The sequence below is a fragment of the Aythya marila genome (assembly GCF_965140915.1).
Source record: "Aythya marila genome assembly, contig: HAP1_HAP1_SCAFFOLD_63, whole genome shotgun sequence".
NCBI lineage: Eukaryota > Metazoa > Chordata > Aves > Anseriformes > Anatidae > Aythya > Aythya marila.
Genome location: NW_028137401.1, coordinates 1 through 14735, shown reverse-complemented (window position 1 = coordinate 14735; position 14735 = coordinate 1). Strand labels below are relative to the sequence as shown.

General features: G+C 67.9%; 2 protein-coding genes across 2 annotated transcripts; both read left to right on the top strand.

Moving 5' to 3' along the window:
- Positions 1 to 2732: 2732 nt before the first annotated feature.
- On the top strand, positions 2733 to 6679 carry BLVRB (biliverdin reductase B). The gene is made up of 5 exons (XM_082785247.1): positions 2733 to 2875; positions 4146 to 4310; positions 5131 to 5220; positions 5317 to 5448; positions 6418 to 6679. Exons 1-5 carry the CDS (start codon positions 2794 to 2796, stop codon positions 6582 to 6584), a joined length of 636 nt encoding a protein of 211 aa, XP_082641373.1. The 5' UTR covers positions 2733 to 2793; the 3' UTR covers positions 6585 to 6679.
- Positions 6680 to 10209: 3530 nt separating this feature from the next.
- On the top strand, positions 10210 to 12880 carry PRX (periaxin; the record flags this gene model as incomplete). Its single annotated transcript, XM_082785245.1, has 4 exons — positions 10210 to 10303; positions 10479 to 10587; positions 10673 to 10866; positions 11747 to 12880. Coding segments are annotated over exons 1-4 (1464 nt in total), but the record flags the coding sequence as incomplete, so codon positions are not given.
- Positions 12881 to 14735: the final 1855 nt, after the last annotated feature.

Here is a 14735-nt window from a genome sequence, read left to right as displayed (position 1 = left end):
GCAACCCCTAAAGCATCCCACAGAAAGCCCCTCAACGCCCCTAAAGCCCCTCAGCACCCCATGGAGACCCCCCCAAATCCCATGGAGACCCCCCAGAATTCCTATGGAGACCCCCAGCCTATGGAGATCCCCCTATGGAGATCCCATGCAGCCCCCCCCCAGTTCTCCCCAGCCCCCCATACGGCCCCCAGCATCCCGCAGAGACCCCCCAGAACCCCTGCAACCCCCCCCTAAAATCCCATACTGCCCCCTCAGCATCCCAGAGACCCCCCCGGCACCCTTGTGGCCCCCCAGCACCCCACAGAGACCCCCCCAGGCCCCCTGCAGCCCTCTCAAAATCCCACACAGCCCCCCCAGCACTCCATAGAGACACCCAAAATCCCAGAGACACCCCCCAAAATCCCACAGAGACCCCACCAGCACCTTTGTGCCCCCCCCAGCATCCCATACAGCCCCCCCAGCCTCTCCCAGAGACCCCTCAGCCCCCCTGCAGCACCCCCAAAATCCCACAGAACCGCCCTCAGCACCCCTGCAGCCCCCCCAGCACCCCATAGAGACCCCCGGCTCCCCTGTAGCCCCCCCCCCCAAATCCCATACAGCCCCCCCAGCACCCCATACAGCCCCTCCTGACCCCCAAGGGCCCCCTCATCCCCTCTGCAGTCCCCCCAAAGCCCCAAGCAGCCCCTCCCAGAGCCCCCCCAGCCCCCCATGGAGCCCCCCCCGCGCTCCCCCCCCTTCCCTCCCCCCCTTCCCCGCAGGATCCGGCCCTCCCCGCGGTCACCTTGAGGGACCCCCCCGGGGATCCCGCTCCCCCCCCTCCCGGAGCCTCCCCCCTCCGCTACCGTGGCACCGGGGGGGGGTCTCCGGTGCCCCCCCCTCCCCCAGGAGCCCCCCCCCCGTTTCCAGCATCCCCCAGCACGTCCGCACCGGGGGGGGGGGGGAGGGGAAAAAGGGGGTCGAGGGGAGCCTCCCGGTGCTGTGCCCCCCCCAACCAGGGTGGGATGGGAAAGGGGGGGGGGGGCAATTACTGGAGGGGGGGGCACTTACCGGGGGGGGGGATGCGCTCCCGGGGCCGCCGCCGCGGAGCCGCCCGGTTCGCCCCAAGCTCCGCCCCCACCCCGGCAGCCAATCCCGGGGCTGGACCCCCTCCCCGTGACCCCCCCCACCCCAAAATCACGCCGGTGCTGCCCCCCCCCCCCCCTCCCCGTAGCCCCCCCCCGCATCGGTGCTGCACCGGGAGGGAGGGGGGCGGGGGCTGCCGCTGGTAAAAGGGGGGGGGGGACGAAAGGGGGGGGCGTGCAAAACGGGAGGGGGGGGCATGCACGGAGGGGGGGGGGGGCACAAAGCGGGGGGGCGTAAAGTGGGGGTGCACAAACTGGAGCTGTGCAAAGTGGGGGTGCACGAACGGGGGTGTGCAAATTGCAGGTGCATGCACCAGGCTGTACGGACAGGGCTGCACGGCTGCAGATGTGCAAAGTGGGGTTGTGCAAACCGGGGGTGCACGAATGCCGAGGCATGAACAGGGGCGTGCAAACTGGGGGTGCATGAACAGGGGTGCACAAACTCGGGCCGTGCAAACCGGGGATACACAAGCAGGGGTTGTGCAAACCGCAGGTGCGTGCACCAGGGTGCACAAAGCAAGGCCGTGCACACTGGAGGTGCACGAACGGGGGTGTGCAAATTGCAGGTGCATGCACCAAGGGTGCACAAAGCAAGGCTGTGCAAACTGGGGGGTGCACAAACAAGGGGGTGCAAACTGCAAGTGCCTGCGCCAGGGTGTACAAAGCAAGGCCGTGCTAACTGCAGGTGCACGAGTAGGGGGTGCACAAACCATGGCCATGAAAACTGGGGGTGCATGAACAGGAGCGTGCAAACTGGGGGGTGCACAAACTGGGGTTGCACAAACTGGGGGTGCATGCACCAAGGGTGCACAAAGCAAGGCCCTGCAAACTGGGGGGGGGGGGAGGGGGCACAAACAGGGGGGCACGGATGCGGGCGTGCAGACTGGGGATTCAGGCACCAGAGGTGCATGAACTGGGGGTGCACGAACGGATTTGTACAAACCAGGGGTGCACAGACCGGGGTGCATGCACCAGAGTTGCATGCACCAGGGGTGCACAGGCTGGGGTCATGCAAACCAGGGTTTTACAGGCCTGGGGTGCACAAACGAGGGCCGTGCAAACCAGGGGTGCACAAATGGTGTCATGCAAAGCAGAGTGCATATGCTGGGGATGCACGGACAGGGGGTGCACGGAGCAGGGCCATATAGTGCCCAGGCTGGGGCTGTGCAACCTGGGGGTGCATGCACCAGGTGTGCACAAGTGAGGCTGTGCAAACTAGGGGGTGCGTGCACCGGGGGCACACAAACTGGAGAAGTGCAAGCAGGGATGCATGCAGCAGGGGAGTCGTGCAAACTGGGGGTGCATGCACTGGGGTTGTGCAACTGGGGGGGGTGCATGCACTGGGGAAGGTCGTGCAAGCTGGGGGTGCACGCACCGGGGGTGCACAACCGGCGTTGTGCAACCGGGGGGTGCATGCACCGGGGGGGGTCGTGCAAACTGGGGGTGCACGTACCGGGGTGGTGCAAACTGGGGGTGCACGGAGCAGGGCTCGGTGCATGCCCCGGGGCGGGGAACATTCCCCTCCCCCCCCCTCCCCCCCCCCGGCTCCTCGGCCCCCGGGGCGGGGCCGTTGCTCCGTGGCCGCCCCCCCCGGGGGTGGAGCGAGGCGGGGGGGGGGCGGGGGGGGGGCGGAGGGGGGGCCCCGAGGGGTGGTGGCGACCCCAGGGCCACCATGGCCACCTGCAAGAACATCGCCATCTTCGGGGCCACCGGCAGGACTGGGCTGGCCACCCTGAGCCAGGCTCTGGATGGCGGTAAGGGGGGGGGGGGGCAGCACCCATGGGTGGCACCCCCAGCCCCCCCCTTGCCCCCCTTCCGGGTTGGGACGGGGACATTGGGAACGGGGCCACTGGGGACAAGGGACGGGTGTTCATGGGGTCGGGGGGTCCTGGTTGTGGGCTGTGTGGGGCAGCTGGAGCCCATATGGGGTGTATAGGGTCTGTATGGGGCAGTTAGGGGCTGTATGGGGTAGTTAGGGACAGTATGGGGCAGTTAGGGGCTGTATGGGGCAGTTAGGGGCTGTATGGGGTAGTTAGGGACTTGTATGGGGTAGTTAGGGGCTGTATGGGGTAGTTAGGGACTTGTATGGGGTAGTTAGGGGCTGCATGGGGTAGTTAGGGACAGTATGGGACAGTTAGGGGCTGTATGGGGTAGTTAGGGACTTGTATGGGGTAGTTAGGGGCTGCATGGGGTAGTTAGGGACAGTATGGGGCAGTTAGGGGCTGTATGGGGTAGTTAGGGACAGTATGGGGCAGTTAGGGGCTGCATGGGGTAGTTAGGGACAGTATGGGGCAGTTAGGGGCTGTATGGGGTAGTTAGGGACTTGTATGGGGTAGTTAGGGGCTGTATGGGGCAGATAGGGGCTGTATGGGGCACTAAGGGGCTGTATGGGGTAGTTAGAGCCTGTATGGGGCAGACAGAGCTATATGTGGGAGATAAAACCTATATGGAACAGTTCGAGCCTGTATGGGGCAGTTAGAGGTTGGCTGGGGCAGACAGAGCCCGTATGGGGCAGGTAGAGCCCGTATGGGGTAGAAGCTGCCCACCCAGTGGGGACAGGGGGAGCCTCTGTGGGACGGACAGAGCCTGTGTGGGGCAGATAGAGCCTGTATGGGGTAGATAGAGCCTGTATGGGGTAGATAGAGCCTGTATGGGACAGGTAGGGCTGATATGGGGCAGACGGAGCCGATATGGGGTGGACAGAGCCAATATGGGGCAGCCAGAGCCGATATGGGGCTGCCAGAGCTGATATGGGGCAGCCGGAGCCGTTATGGGGCCAACACAGCTCACCCGGGGCCAATACAGCCCCTATAGGGCACGTGGAGCCTCTATGGGGCAGACGCTGCCACTATAGGACGGGAGGACCCTATAGGGCTCCCACGCAGCCCCCCAGCCCCATTCCCCCCCTATTTCCCCCCCTATTTCCCCCGGAATAGGCTTACGGGGCCGCAGCGGCGGCGGCGGTGCTGAGTCACGCCCCGGAATGCTGAGTCACGGCCCTATTGTCACCCTTCCCCCCCCCAGGGTACGCGGTGACAGTGCTGGTGCGGGACCCCGGGCGCCTGCCCCAACAGGGCCCCCCCCCAGCCCGGGTGGTGGTGGGCGACGTCCTGGAGCCCGCCGACGTGGCCGAGGCTGTGCGGGGCCAGGACGCCGTCCTCATCATCCTCGGCACCCGCAACGACCTGGGTACGGGACCCCCCTGTGTCCCCCCCGTGTCCCCCATGTCCCCAAGCCGGATGAGGACCCCCCCCCCGTGTCCCCGTTACCCTGAGGGGGTCCCTGTCCCTGTGTCCCTATTGCCCAAGGACCCCCAACCCCGTGTCCCCATTACCCTGGGGGTCCCTGTCCCTGTGTCCCCAGGGCCCCTGTGTTCCCCCAGTGTCCCCATTACCCCAAGGACCCCCCACCCAGTGTCCCCGTTACCCTGGGGGGTCCCTGTCCCTGTGTCCCTATTGCCCAAGGACCCCCAACCCCATGTCCCCAATACCCCAAGGACCCCCAACCCTGTGTCACCCTTACCCCAAGGACACCTCCCCATGTCCCCAGGGCCCCTGCCCCCCCCCCCCCCCATGTCCCCATTTCCCCAGGGACCCCGTTCCTGTGTCCCCAGTGCCCCAAGGACCCCAGTGCCCCCGTGTCCCCATTGCCCCCCCGTGTCCCCATTGTCCCCAAACGTCCCCATTGTCCCTTGCATCCCCATTGCCCCCTGCCTCCCCGTTGCCCCCATGTCCCTATTGCCCTCCTTTGTCCCCATTGTCCCCGCCTGTCCCCGCGTGCCCCTATTGCCCCCCCGTGCCCTCATCCCCCCCCATGTCCCCGTTGTCCCCACCTGCCCCCATGTGCCCCTTTTGCCCCTCCCGTGTCCCCATCACCCCCATGTGTCCCCATCACCACCCCTTACCCCCCCGACTGCACCACAGCTCCCCCTTACCCTCCCCCACCACCCCCGTGCCCCTCCCCACGTGTCCCCCCCCCCACCCCATATTGTCACCCTGTCCCCCCCCAGGCCCCACCACCGTCATGTCCGAGGGCACCAAGAACATCGTGGCCGCCATGAAGGCCCACGGCGTGCGCAAGGTGGTGGCCTGCCTGTCCGGTGAGCGCCCCCCCCGACGCGTCCCCCCCCTTGGGGACACCCCCCCGGTGACCCCCCCTCATCGTCCCTTCGTGTCCCCGTGTCCCCACCCCGTAGCCTTCCTGCTGTGGGACCTCCAGAAGGTGCCACCCCGGCTGCTGCCGGTGACCGAGGACCACATCCGCATGCACCGGGTGCTGCAGGACTCGGGGCTGGACTGCGTGGCCGTGATGCCACCGCACATCGCCGGTGCGTGGGGACACTTGGGGACACGGCGGGGGGGGTGAGGGGACGAGGGGGGGTCTCAACGTGTCGTGGTGTGGCCGCTATTGCGGGGACAAACGGCCAGGTGGGTGGTGTTGGGTGGCACCGAGGCGGCGCGGGTGGGCGGTGACACCGTCACGGTGACGTTGGGTGGTGGCGTTGGGTGTCCTCAACCCTACGTGGAGATGCCACCACCTCAGTGATGTTGGGTGGTGTCATGGAGACATTGGGCGTCCCCAACCCTACATAACGGTGCCACCGTCTTGGTGACGTTGGGTGGTGGCATGTAGGGTTGGGGACACCCCTACATGGAGGTGCCACCGACTCAATGACGTTGGGTGATGGGACTGAGCCATTGGGTGTCCCCAACCCCATGTGCCGATGCCACCGTCTTGGTGACATCGGGTGGTGGCATGGAGTTATTGGGTGTCCCCAACTCTACATGAAGATGCCCCCAACCCAACGATGTTGGGTGGTGTCATGGAACTCTTGGGTGTCCCCAACCCTATGTGACAAAGCCACCATCTGGGTGACATTGAGTGGTCCAATGACCCTGGGTGGTGGCATGGAGCCACTGGGCGTCCCCAACCCTACGTGGAGATGCCACCATCTTGGTGACATTGGGTGGTGTCATGGAGCCATTGGGTGTCCCCAACCCTACATGGAGATGCCACCATCTTGGTGACATTGGGTGGTGTCACAGAGCCATTGGGTGTCCCCAACCCTACGTGGAGATGCCACCATCTTGGTGACATTGGGTGGTGTCACGGAGCCATTGGGCGTCCCCAACCCTACGTGGAGATGCCACCATCTTGGTGACATTGGGTGGTGTCATGGAGCCACTGGGCGCCCCCCACCCCCTGTACCACTGCCACCGCCGGGGTGACGCTACCCGAGGGCGCGCTCGGTGGTGGTGGCACCGTGGCTCCACGGCGTGTCCCCGTCCCCACGCAGACGACCAGCCGCTGACCGGGGACTACACGGTGTCCGTGGGGGCCACCGCTGGTGGCTCTCGTGTCATCTCCAAGCACGACCTCGGCCACTTCATGCTCCGCTGCCTCCACACCTCGGAGTACGACGGGAAGGGCGTCTACGTCTGCGGCCACTACCCCAAGGCCTAGGGGACGGCGGGGACGCGGTGGCCGCCCCCCCCCACCCCCCAGGGCGGTCACCTCCCCCCCCACCCCGGTGACAATAAAGGGTCGCTGGTTTGCGCCTTCGGGGTCTGGGCCCTCGTGGAGGGGGCGCTTGGAGCTGGGGGTGGGGGTCCCGAGGGGACGGGGAGGGTGGCGGTGGGGTGGGGGGGGGATTCTGTAGGGCTGGGGGGGGTCCCCTAGGGCTGGGAGGGGTCCCCTAGGGCTGGGGGAGGTCCTATAGGGCTGGGGGGGGTCCCATAGGGCTATAGGGCCAGGGGGTGTCCTGTAGGGCTGGGGGGAGGTCCTATAGGGCTGGGGGAGGTTGCTGTAGGGCTTGGGGGGGGGGGGGTCATGTAGGGCTATAGGGCTGGGGAAGGGGGGTCCCATAGGGCTTGGGGGGTTTCCTGTAGGGCTGGGAGGGGGGGTTCTATAGGGCTGGGGGGTTCCTGTAGGGCTGCAAAGGGTCCTATAGGGCTAGGAGGGGGGTCCCATAGGGATGGGGGGGTTCCTATAGTGCTATAGGGCTGGGGGAGGGGGGGGTCTAGTAGGGCTGGGGGGGTTCCTATAGGACTGTAGGGTTGGAGGGATTCCTATAGGGTCCGGGGGGGTCTCTTATGGGGCCAGGGGTCTGCTATGGGACTGGGGGGGTCATATATGGCCGCAGGGGGGTGTGGGGGGGGGGCACCTATGGGGCCGGGATTCCTATGGGGCGCCGCCGAAGTCCTCGCACCCCGCCCCGCCCTATATGCAAATGAGGATCCGCAATCGACCAATCAGGGGAAGCCCCCGGTTTGCAAGGGGGGGGGCAGTTTGCGGGGGGGTCCCCAGGTTTCGGGGGGGGGGATCCTTGGGATGTCCCTGCTTTGGGGGGGGGGAGGGGGCACGCAGCACCCTTGGGTGCTCCTCCCGTCGGGCTGGCGCCCTCCCAAATTCCGCCCCCCCCCCCGCCGTGAATCGCCCCATTCTTGGCCCCCCCCCCCCGACGCCACCCCCATGCGGGAAGTGCTGAGTCAGCACCGGGGGGGGGTGCTGGGGGGGTCCTGGGGTGCTGGGGGGGGTCCAAAGGTTGTGGGGGTGCTGGGGGGGGGGGGTCCAGGGATGTTGGGGGGGGGGATCTGGGGTGCTGGGGGGGGTCCTGAGGTGCTGGAGGGTCCGGGGGGGTTCTTGGGTGCTGGGGGGTCCCCATGGTGCCAGGGGAGGGGGGGGGTCCTTCCACCCTGCCCCCCCAACCCAACCGCTTGCCCCCCATTTCCAGTGGTGCCCCCCCATCCCTGCCTCCCCCCCCACCTTCCAGGGCCCATTTTTGGGGTCCCTTCCCCACCCTGGGGCTTTCCCCTGCTTGTGCCCCCCCCCCCAGTCCCACACGCCCCCCCCCCCCCCTTGACCTTTTGAGCCCGTGCCAGCCTCTGCAGGGCCGGGTGCCACCGGCCCCCGCACCCAGGGCCACCAATGGCCACCGGCGGCCCCCAGCGCCCGGCCCCCACCCCCCGGCCCTTTTCCCCATCGCCCCCCGCCTGCGGGGCCAGCGCCAGGCGGGCACGGACACGGGACGGAGGTAAGGGCCTGTCCCCGTGTCCCCATAATGTCCCCATGTCCTTGTGTCCCCTTGTCCCCAAATCCCCCTCTTCCCCTGTCCCCATATCCTGCTGACCCCATATCCCCATGTCCCTGTGTCCCCTTGTCCCCATATCCCCACATCCCCCTTTCCCCTCATCCCCCTGTCCCCGTATTCCCGTGGCCCCATATACCCCTATCCCTGTGTCCCCGTGTGCTCCCTGTCCCTGTGTCCCCAAGTCCCCATATCCCCCATCCTTGTGTCCCCCATGTCCCCCTGTCCCCATGTCCCCCTTTCCCCATGTCCCCCTGTCCCCATATCCCCCTGTCCCTATATCCCCATGTCCCCCATGTCCCTATATTCCCTGTCCCCATGTCCCCCTGTCCCCATATCCCCATGTCCCTATATCCCCATGTCCCCCATGTCCCTATATTCCCTGTCCCCCTGTCCCCATGTCCCCCTGTCCCCATATCCCCCTGTCCCTATATCCCCATGTCCCCCATGTCCCTATATTCCCTGTCCCCATGTCCCCCTGTCCCTATATCCCCATGTCCCCCATGTCCCCATATCCCCCGTCCCTGGGTCCCTATGTCCCGGTGTCCCCCACATCCTCCCCATGTCCCCATATCCCCGTGTCCCCATTGCATCGGGGGGGGGGGGGGGGGTGATGCACACGGGGCAGCTCGGGGCCGTGCTGGCTGCAGGGAGGGTGGCACCGCGGGGGGGGGGGGGACGTGATGTGGGCGTGCTGGCGTGCACCCCGTGCACCCATGCACCCCTTGTACCTTTGCACCTCTGCATTTGCACGCTCGTGGCTCTTTGCACCCGTGCAGCTGCACACCCGTGCACCCGTGCACCGGCATAACTTTGCACTTGTGCACCTTCGTGCGTGTGCAGCCGTGCACCCGTGCACCCGTGCACTTGTGCATCCGTGCACCCACGCACCCTTTGCACCAATACATTTGTGCACCCGAGCAACCGTGCAACCATGCACCTGCTGCACCTTTGCACCCTTGCACCTGTGCAGCTGTGCACCCATGCACCTGTACACCCTTGCAGCAGCGCATCAGAACACCCAGGCACCCTTTGCGTCCACGCATCTTTGCCCTCTTGCAGCCGTGCAGCTGTGCACACGTGCAGCCTTTGCATCCTTGCACCCGTGCATCTGGGCACGCTTGCAGCCATGTGCCTGTGCACTCATGCAACGGCGCACCCATGCACCCCTGCATTTGTGCACCCTTGCAACCGTGCAGCCGTGCACCCGTGCAAGGGGGCACCCACGCAACCGCTGCACCAATGCATCCGTGCACCCTTTGCACCCATATATCCGTGCACCAGTGCACCCTTTGCACCTGATAAAGCTGCAAATTGCACGTGCAATGGAGCGAGGGCCTGTTTGGGGGGGGTGGGGGGGCACGCCGGCACGTGCCCCCCCCCTCTCCCCAGTCCCACGTGGGTGCCACCCCCGTGGGGTTTGTGCTGAGCGCCCCGAATGCCCGGCATTCCCCGGGCCGGGGGGGCGAGAGGCTGGGGACAAAGGGCTCGCTGTCCCCACGGGCACGGGGGTGGCACCTTGCGGGGGGGGGGGGACACGCGTTTCGGGGTGCGTCCCGCCGCGGGAATGCCAGCAATGAGCTGTGGCCTTTGGTGGCGTGGGAAGGAAATGTCCCCCTGCCACCCTGCCGGCCCCGGGGGACAGGGACGGGGCTGAAGTGGCTGCAGGTTCTTTTGGGGGAATTGGAGAGGTTTTGGGGTGTCGAGGGGAGGTGGGGGGGGTCCCCATGGAGGGTGATAGGGATGGGGCTGTGCCCCCCCCACACGCTGGAGGGGGGTGATTTGGGGAGAGGGTGCTACAGGGGAGCTTGAAATGGGGGGGTAAAATTGGGGGGCTGCAATAGGGGTCTGTAATGGGGGGGGCTCAGTAGGGGGGGTGCAATGGGGGGGTTCAATAGGGGGCTTTAAGGGGGGGCCTGCACCGGGAGGGGGGCTGTGCTGGGGGTTGCATCGCAAGAGGTTCCATTGGGGGGGCTCAGCGGTGTCTCTGCCCCGTCCCCTGCAGCCCCCCCCCCCGTGGTGACGCTGGTGACACCCCCGGGCACCGCCGAGGCCCCCCCCGGGCACCATGGAGCCCCCCCGGGCCAGCGGAGAGGTGAGGAGGGAGAAAGGGGGGGAGGAAGAGGAGGAAGAGGAGGCCGGAGGGGATGGAGGACGGGGAGGGAGGACGTGGGCGCTCGGATGCCGAACCTGGGCGCTCCCCACCCTTGGGTGCCCCCCCATTTTGGGAGCCCCCCCCCTCGGGTGCCACCCCCCGCGGTGTCCCCCAGGAGCTGCTGGAGGTGGTGGTGGAGGCCGGCGCGGGCGACATCCTCCTGGCCGGCGGCCGCGACGGCATCTACGTCCGCGAGGCTCACCGCGGCTCCGGCCTCCGCCAAGGTCAGCCTCTCCCCGCGTTATCATCGGCGCCCCCCACCCCAAAAAAGCCACCCTCACCCCCTCCCGTCCCCCCCCCCACCCATAGGTGACCGGCTGCTGAGCGCCCGCGTCTTCTTCGAGGACGTGCGGTGCGAGGACGCGGCGCGGGTGCTGCGCTGCGCCCAGCCCTGCCGCGTCTCCGTCTGCCTCAAGCGCGCCGGGCCGGGGGGGCGCGGACCCCCCGGGACCACCGCAGCCCCCCCCCAGGGCAAGGGACCCAAGGCCAAGGTGGCCAGGCTGGTGGGTGACGGGGATTGGGGGAGGGGTGGGGTGGGGGAGTGGGGGGTGGCGGCGTTGGGAGCGTGGGGTGCTCGTGGGTGGCGCTGGGGATATGGGGCACCCATGGGTGGCACTGGGGGCATGGGGCACCCATGGGTGGCACTGGGGGCATGGGGTGCCTGTGGGTGGCTCTGGGGATATGGGGCACCCATGGGTGGCACTGGGGACATGGGGTGCCTGTGGGTGGCGCTGGGGATATGGGGCACCCATGGGTGGCACTGGGGACATGGGGTGCCTGTGGGTGGCGCTGGGGATATGGGGCACCCATGGGTGGCACTGGGGTACTCATGGGTGGCACTGGGGACATGGGGCACCCATGGGTGGCACTGGGGGCGTGGGGCACCCATGGGTGGCACTGGGGGCATGGGGTGCCTGTGGGTGGTGCTGGGGATATGGGGCACACATGGGTGGCACTGGGGACATGGGGTGCCTGTGGGTGGCGCTGGGGATATGGGGCACCCATGGGTGGCACTGGGGGCATGGGGCACCCATGGGTGGCACTGGGGGCATGGGGTGCCTGTGGGTGGCACTGGGGATATGGGACACCCATATGTGTCACTGGGTGCCCATGGGTGGCACTGGGGGTGTGGGGTGCTCGTGGGTGACACAAGGGATGTGGGACACCCATGGGTGGCACTGGGGTCATGGGGTGCTCATGGGTGGCACCGGGTACATGGGGCACCCATGGGTGGCACTGGGGGCGTGGGGTGCTCGTGGGTGACACAAGGGACATGGGACACCCACGGTTGTCACCAGGAACAAGGGGACACCCATGGGCGCCACCACCTCCCGCTGGCCGTCCCCACGCCCCCCCCCCCACGCTTTATGTCCCCCCCCCCAGAACCTCCTGAGCCTGGCGCCCCTCAAGAAGAAGCCCCCCCCGTCGCCCCCCGTGGACGTGGAGCTGGCCCTGCCCAAGCTGGCCCTGCTGCCCCCCCGGGGGGGGGGGGCAGGCACCGAGCCCCCCCCCGCCACCCCCTCGCCCCCCCGCGCGGTGCCCGAAGCCCCCCGGCCACCGCGGGTGACGGTGAGGGAGGCGGCGGCGGCGCTGGAGGTGGCGCTGCCGGGGACCCTCACCGAGCCCGGGGGGGGGACACCGGAGCCGGGGGGGGGCCCCCGCTTGCCCGCCGTGGAGGTGGCGGTCCCCAAAGTGGGGGTGCCCAAAGTGGGGGTCCCCAAGGTGGCGGTCCCCAAGGTGGCGGTCCCCAAGGTGGGGCTGGGCGCCCCCGCGCCCAAGGAGGTGGCACCGGTGGCACCGGTGGCACCAGTGCTGGCCATCGCTGTCCCCAAGGTCGAGGTGGGTTTGGCGCTGCCCAAAGCCGGCGCCCAAGGGAAATTGCCCAAATTGGGCCTTTCTTGCCCCAAAACGCCCGCCGAGGGGGGCGAAGGGCCCAAAGTGGCCGGCCTGGAGGTGGCCGCCCCCGCGGTGGCCCTGGAGGTGGCTTTGGGGAGCGGGGGGGACGCGGGCGTCCCCGAGGCCAAGCCCCCCAAATCGGCCCCCCCCAAAGTGAAGGGGGCCAAAGCGGGCCCCCCCGGGGGCTGGGAGCTGGGGGGGTGGCGGTGGGGGGGGGCGAGGCTGCCCCAATTTGGGGGCTCGAGCCCCGACATCCGCAGCGGGGGGGACCTCAAAGCGCGGCCGGCGGGGCGGGGGGGCAGCGCCGAGAGCTTGCTCGGGGGGGGGCCCAAAAATTGGGCTGGGGGGGGGCTGGGGGTCTCCATCCCCGCCGTGGGCTTTTCGGAAGGGGGGAGGCCGCGGGGGGGGGAGGCTGAGGAGGGGGCGAGGAAGAGGCCGGCCTTGAAGGTGCCCGAGCTGGAGCTGGTGGCCCCCGGGGGGCTCGGGGGGGGCAAAGAAGCAGCCGGGGGGGGGCGAGGCGCGGGGGGGGCCAAGCCCCCCAAATCCTTGCCCCCGGCAGAGGGGGAAGGCGCGGAGGCGAGGATGAGGATGGGCAGCGTGAGGAAGGCCGTGCTGGTGCTGGTGAAGGGCAAAGCCGGGGGGGGGGGCCGAGGAAAACGGGGGGGGCCCCTTTTGGGGCTTTTCTAAACCCAAAACGGAGCCGGAGGCTCCCCCCCGGCGCTGGGTGCCCAAGGTGGGCTTCTCGGTGGGGGGGGACCCCCCGCAGCCCCCCCAAAAGCAGCCCAAGGTGCGGCTGCCCCGCCTGGAGCTCGCCCCCCCCCAGTGCCCCCCCGAGCTGACCGGGGGGGCCGAAGAGGGGCTGGGGGCCGGGGGGGGGGACCCCAAATTCCAGCTGCCCCGGCTGGAGCTCAGCCCCCCCGCCCGCAGCCCCCCCCCGGGGGAGGAGGAGGAGGAGGAGGTGAACCGGTGAGGAAGGAGCGGCGCCATCGGCCCATGGGGGGGGGGGGGTTAACCCCACTCCCCCCCCCCCCCCCCCCGAAGATCCTAATTCAGCTTTTTGGTGTTCTTTTTTCCCCCCTTTTCACCCCAATTTTAACCCTCCCCCCTCCCCAGTTTCTCCGCGGGGGGGGGGTGCTGGTGCTAACACGGCCCCCCCGGCTTTTGCCCCCCCCCCCCCCCCCCCCAAAACCCTTGGTGCTGGAATAAAGGTGGGCGCCAGGAGCCGGCTCTGTTATTGGGGGGGCTTTTGGGGTCAGCCTTATGGGACAGCCCCCCCCCCCCCGGTGCTCCGTGTGTCCCCCCCCCCCCGTGCTCCATGTACCCACGAGCCCCATGTCAGGGGGTTTGGGGTCCCTGCTGCCCCATGTCCCAGTGTCCCCCATGTCCCTATTAAACCCACACCGCACAGGTTTTGGGGTCCCCGATACTCCACGTCCCCATGAGTCCCACGTCCCCATGTCCCCATTAACCCCATATCATGGGTTTTGGGGTCCCAGGTGCCCCATGTCCCCATTAACCCCATATCCCAGGTTTGGGGGTCCCTGCTGCTCCACGTCCCCATGAGTCCCATGTCCCCATGTCCCCATTAAACCCACACCACACAGGTTTTGGGGTCCCTGATACTCCACGTCCCCATGAGTCCCATGTCCCCATGTCCCCATTAACCCCATATCATGGGTTTTGGGGTCCCTGCTGCTCCATGTCTGCCACATCCCCATCAGCCCCATTAACCCCATACCACAGCTTTTGGGGTCCCACCTGCTCCACATGCCCAGAAGCTCCACATCCCCATCAGCCCCATGTCCCCATTAATCCCATATCATGGCTTTTGGGGTCCCAGGTGCCCCATGTCCCCATGTGCCCCATGTCCCCCACATCCCCATCAGCCCCATGTCCCCATTAACCCCACATCACAGGTTTTGGGATCCCTGCTTCCCCATGTCGCAGTGCCCCCCACGTCCCCATTAAACCCACACCACACAGGTTTTGGGGTCCCTGGTACTCCACGTCCCCAAGAGTCCCATGTCCCCATGTCCCCATTAACCCCATATCCCGGGTTTTGGGGTCCCATGTCCCCATGTCCCCATTAACCCCATATCATGGGTTTTGGGGTCCCAGGTGCCCCATGTCCCCATTAACCCCATATCCCGGGTTTTGGGGTCCCATCAGCCCCACTGGGACACTGGGACTGGGAGGGCTGATACTGGGACCGAGGGGATACTGGGATGGGGGGGGGGGTGTTCTGGGACTGGGAGGGTTACTGGGACGGAGGGGGAGGATACTGGGACGAAAGGGAGGAGGGGGACTGGGACCGTGGGGGCCGTACTGGGACCGGGGGCTGGGATTACTGGGACGGAGGGGGGGGGGGGTACTGGGACCGAGCGCCGGGCACTAGGACCGCGCGTCCACCCTGCTCCCCACCCACCTCCCGCCCCCTTCCCCGCCCCCCTCTCCCCATTGGCCCTCCCGCCTCACC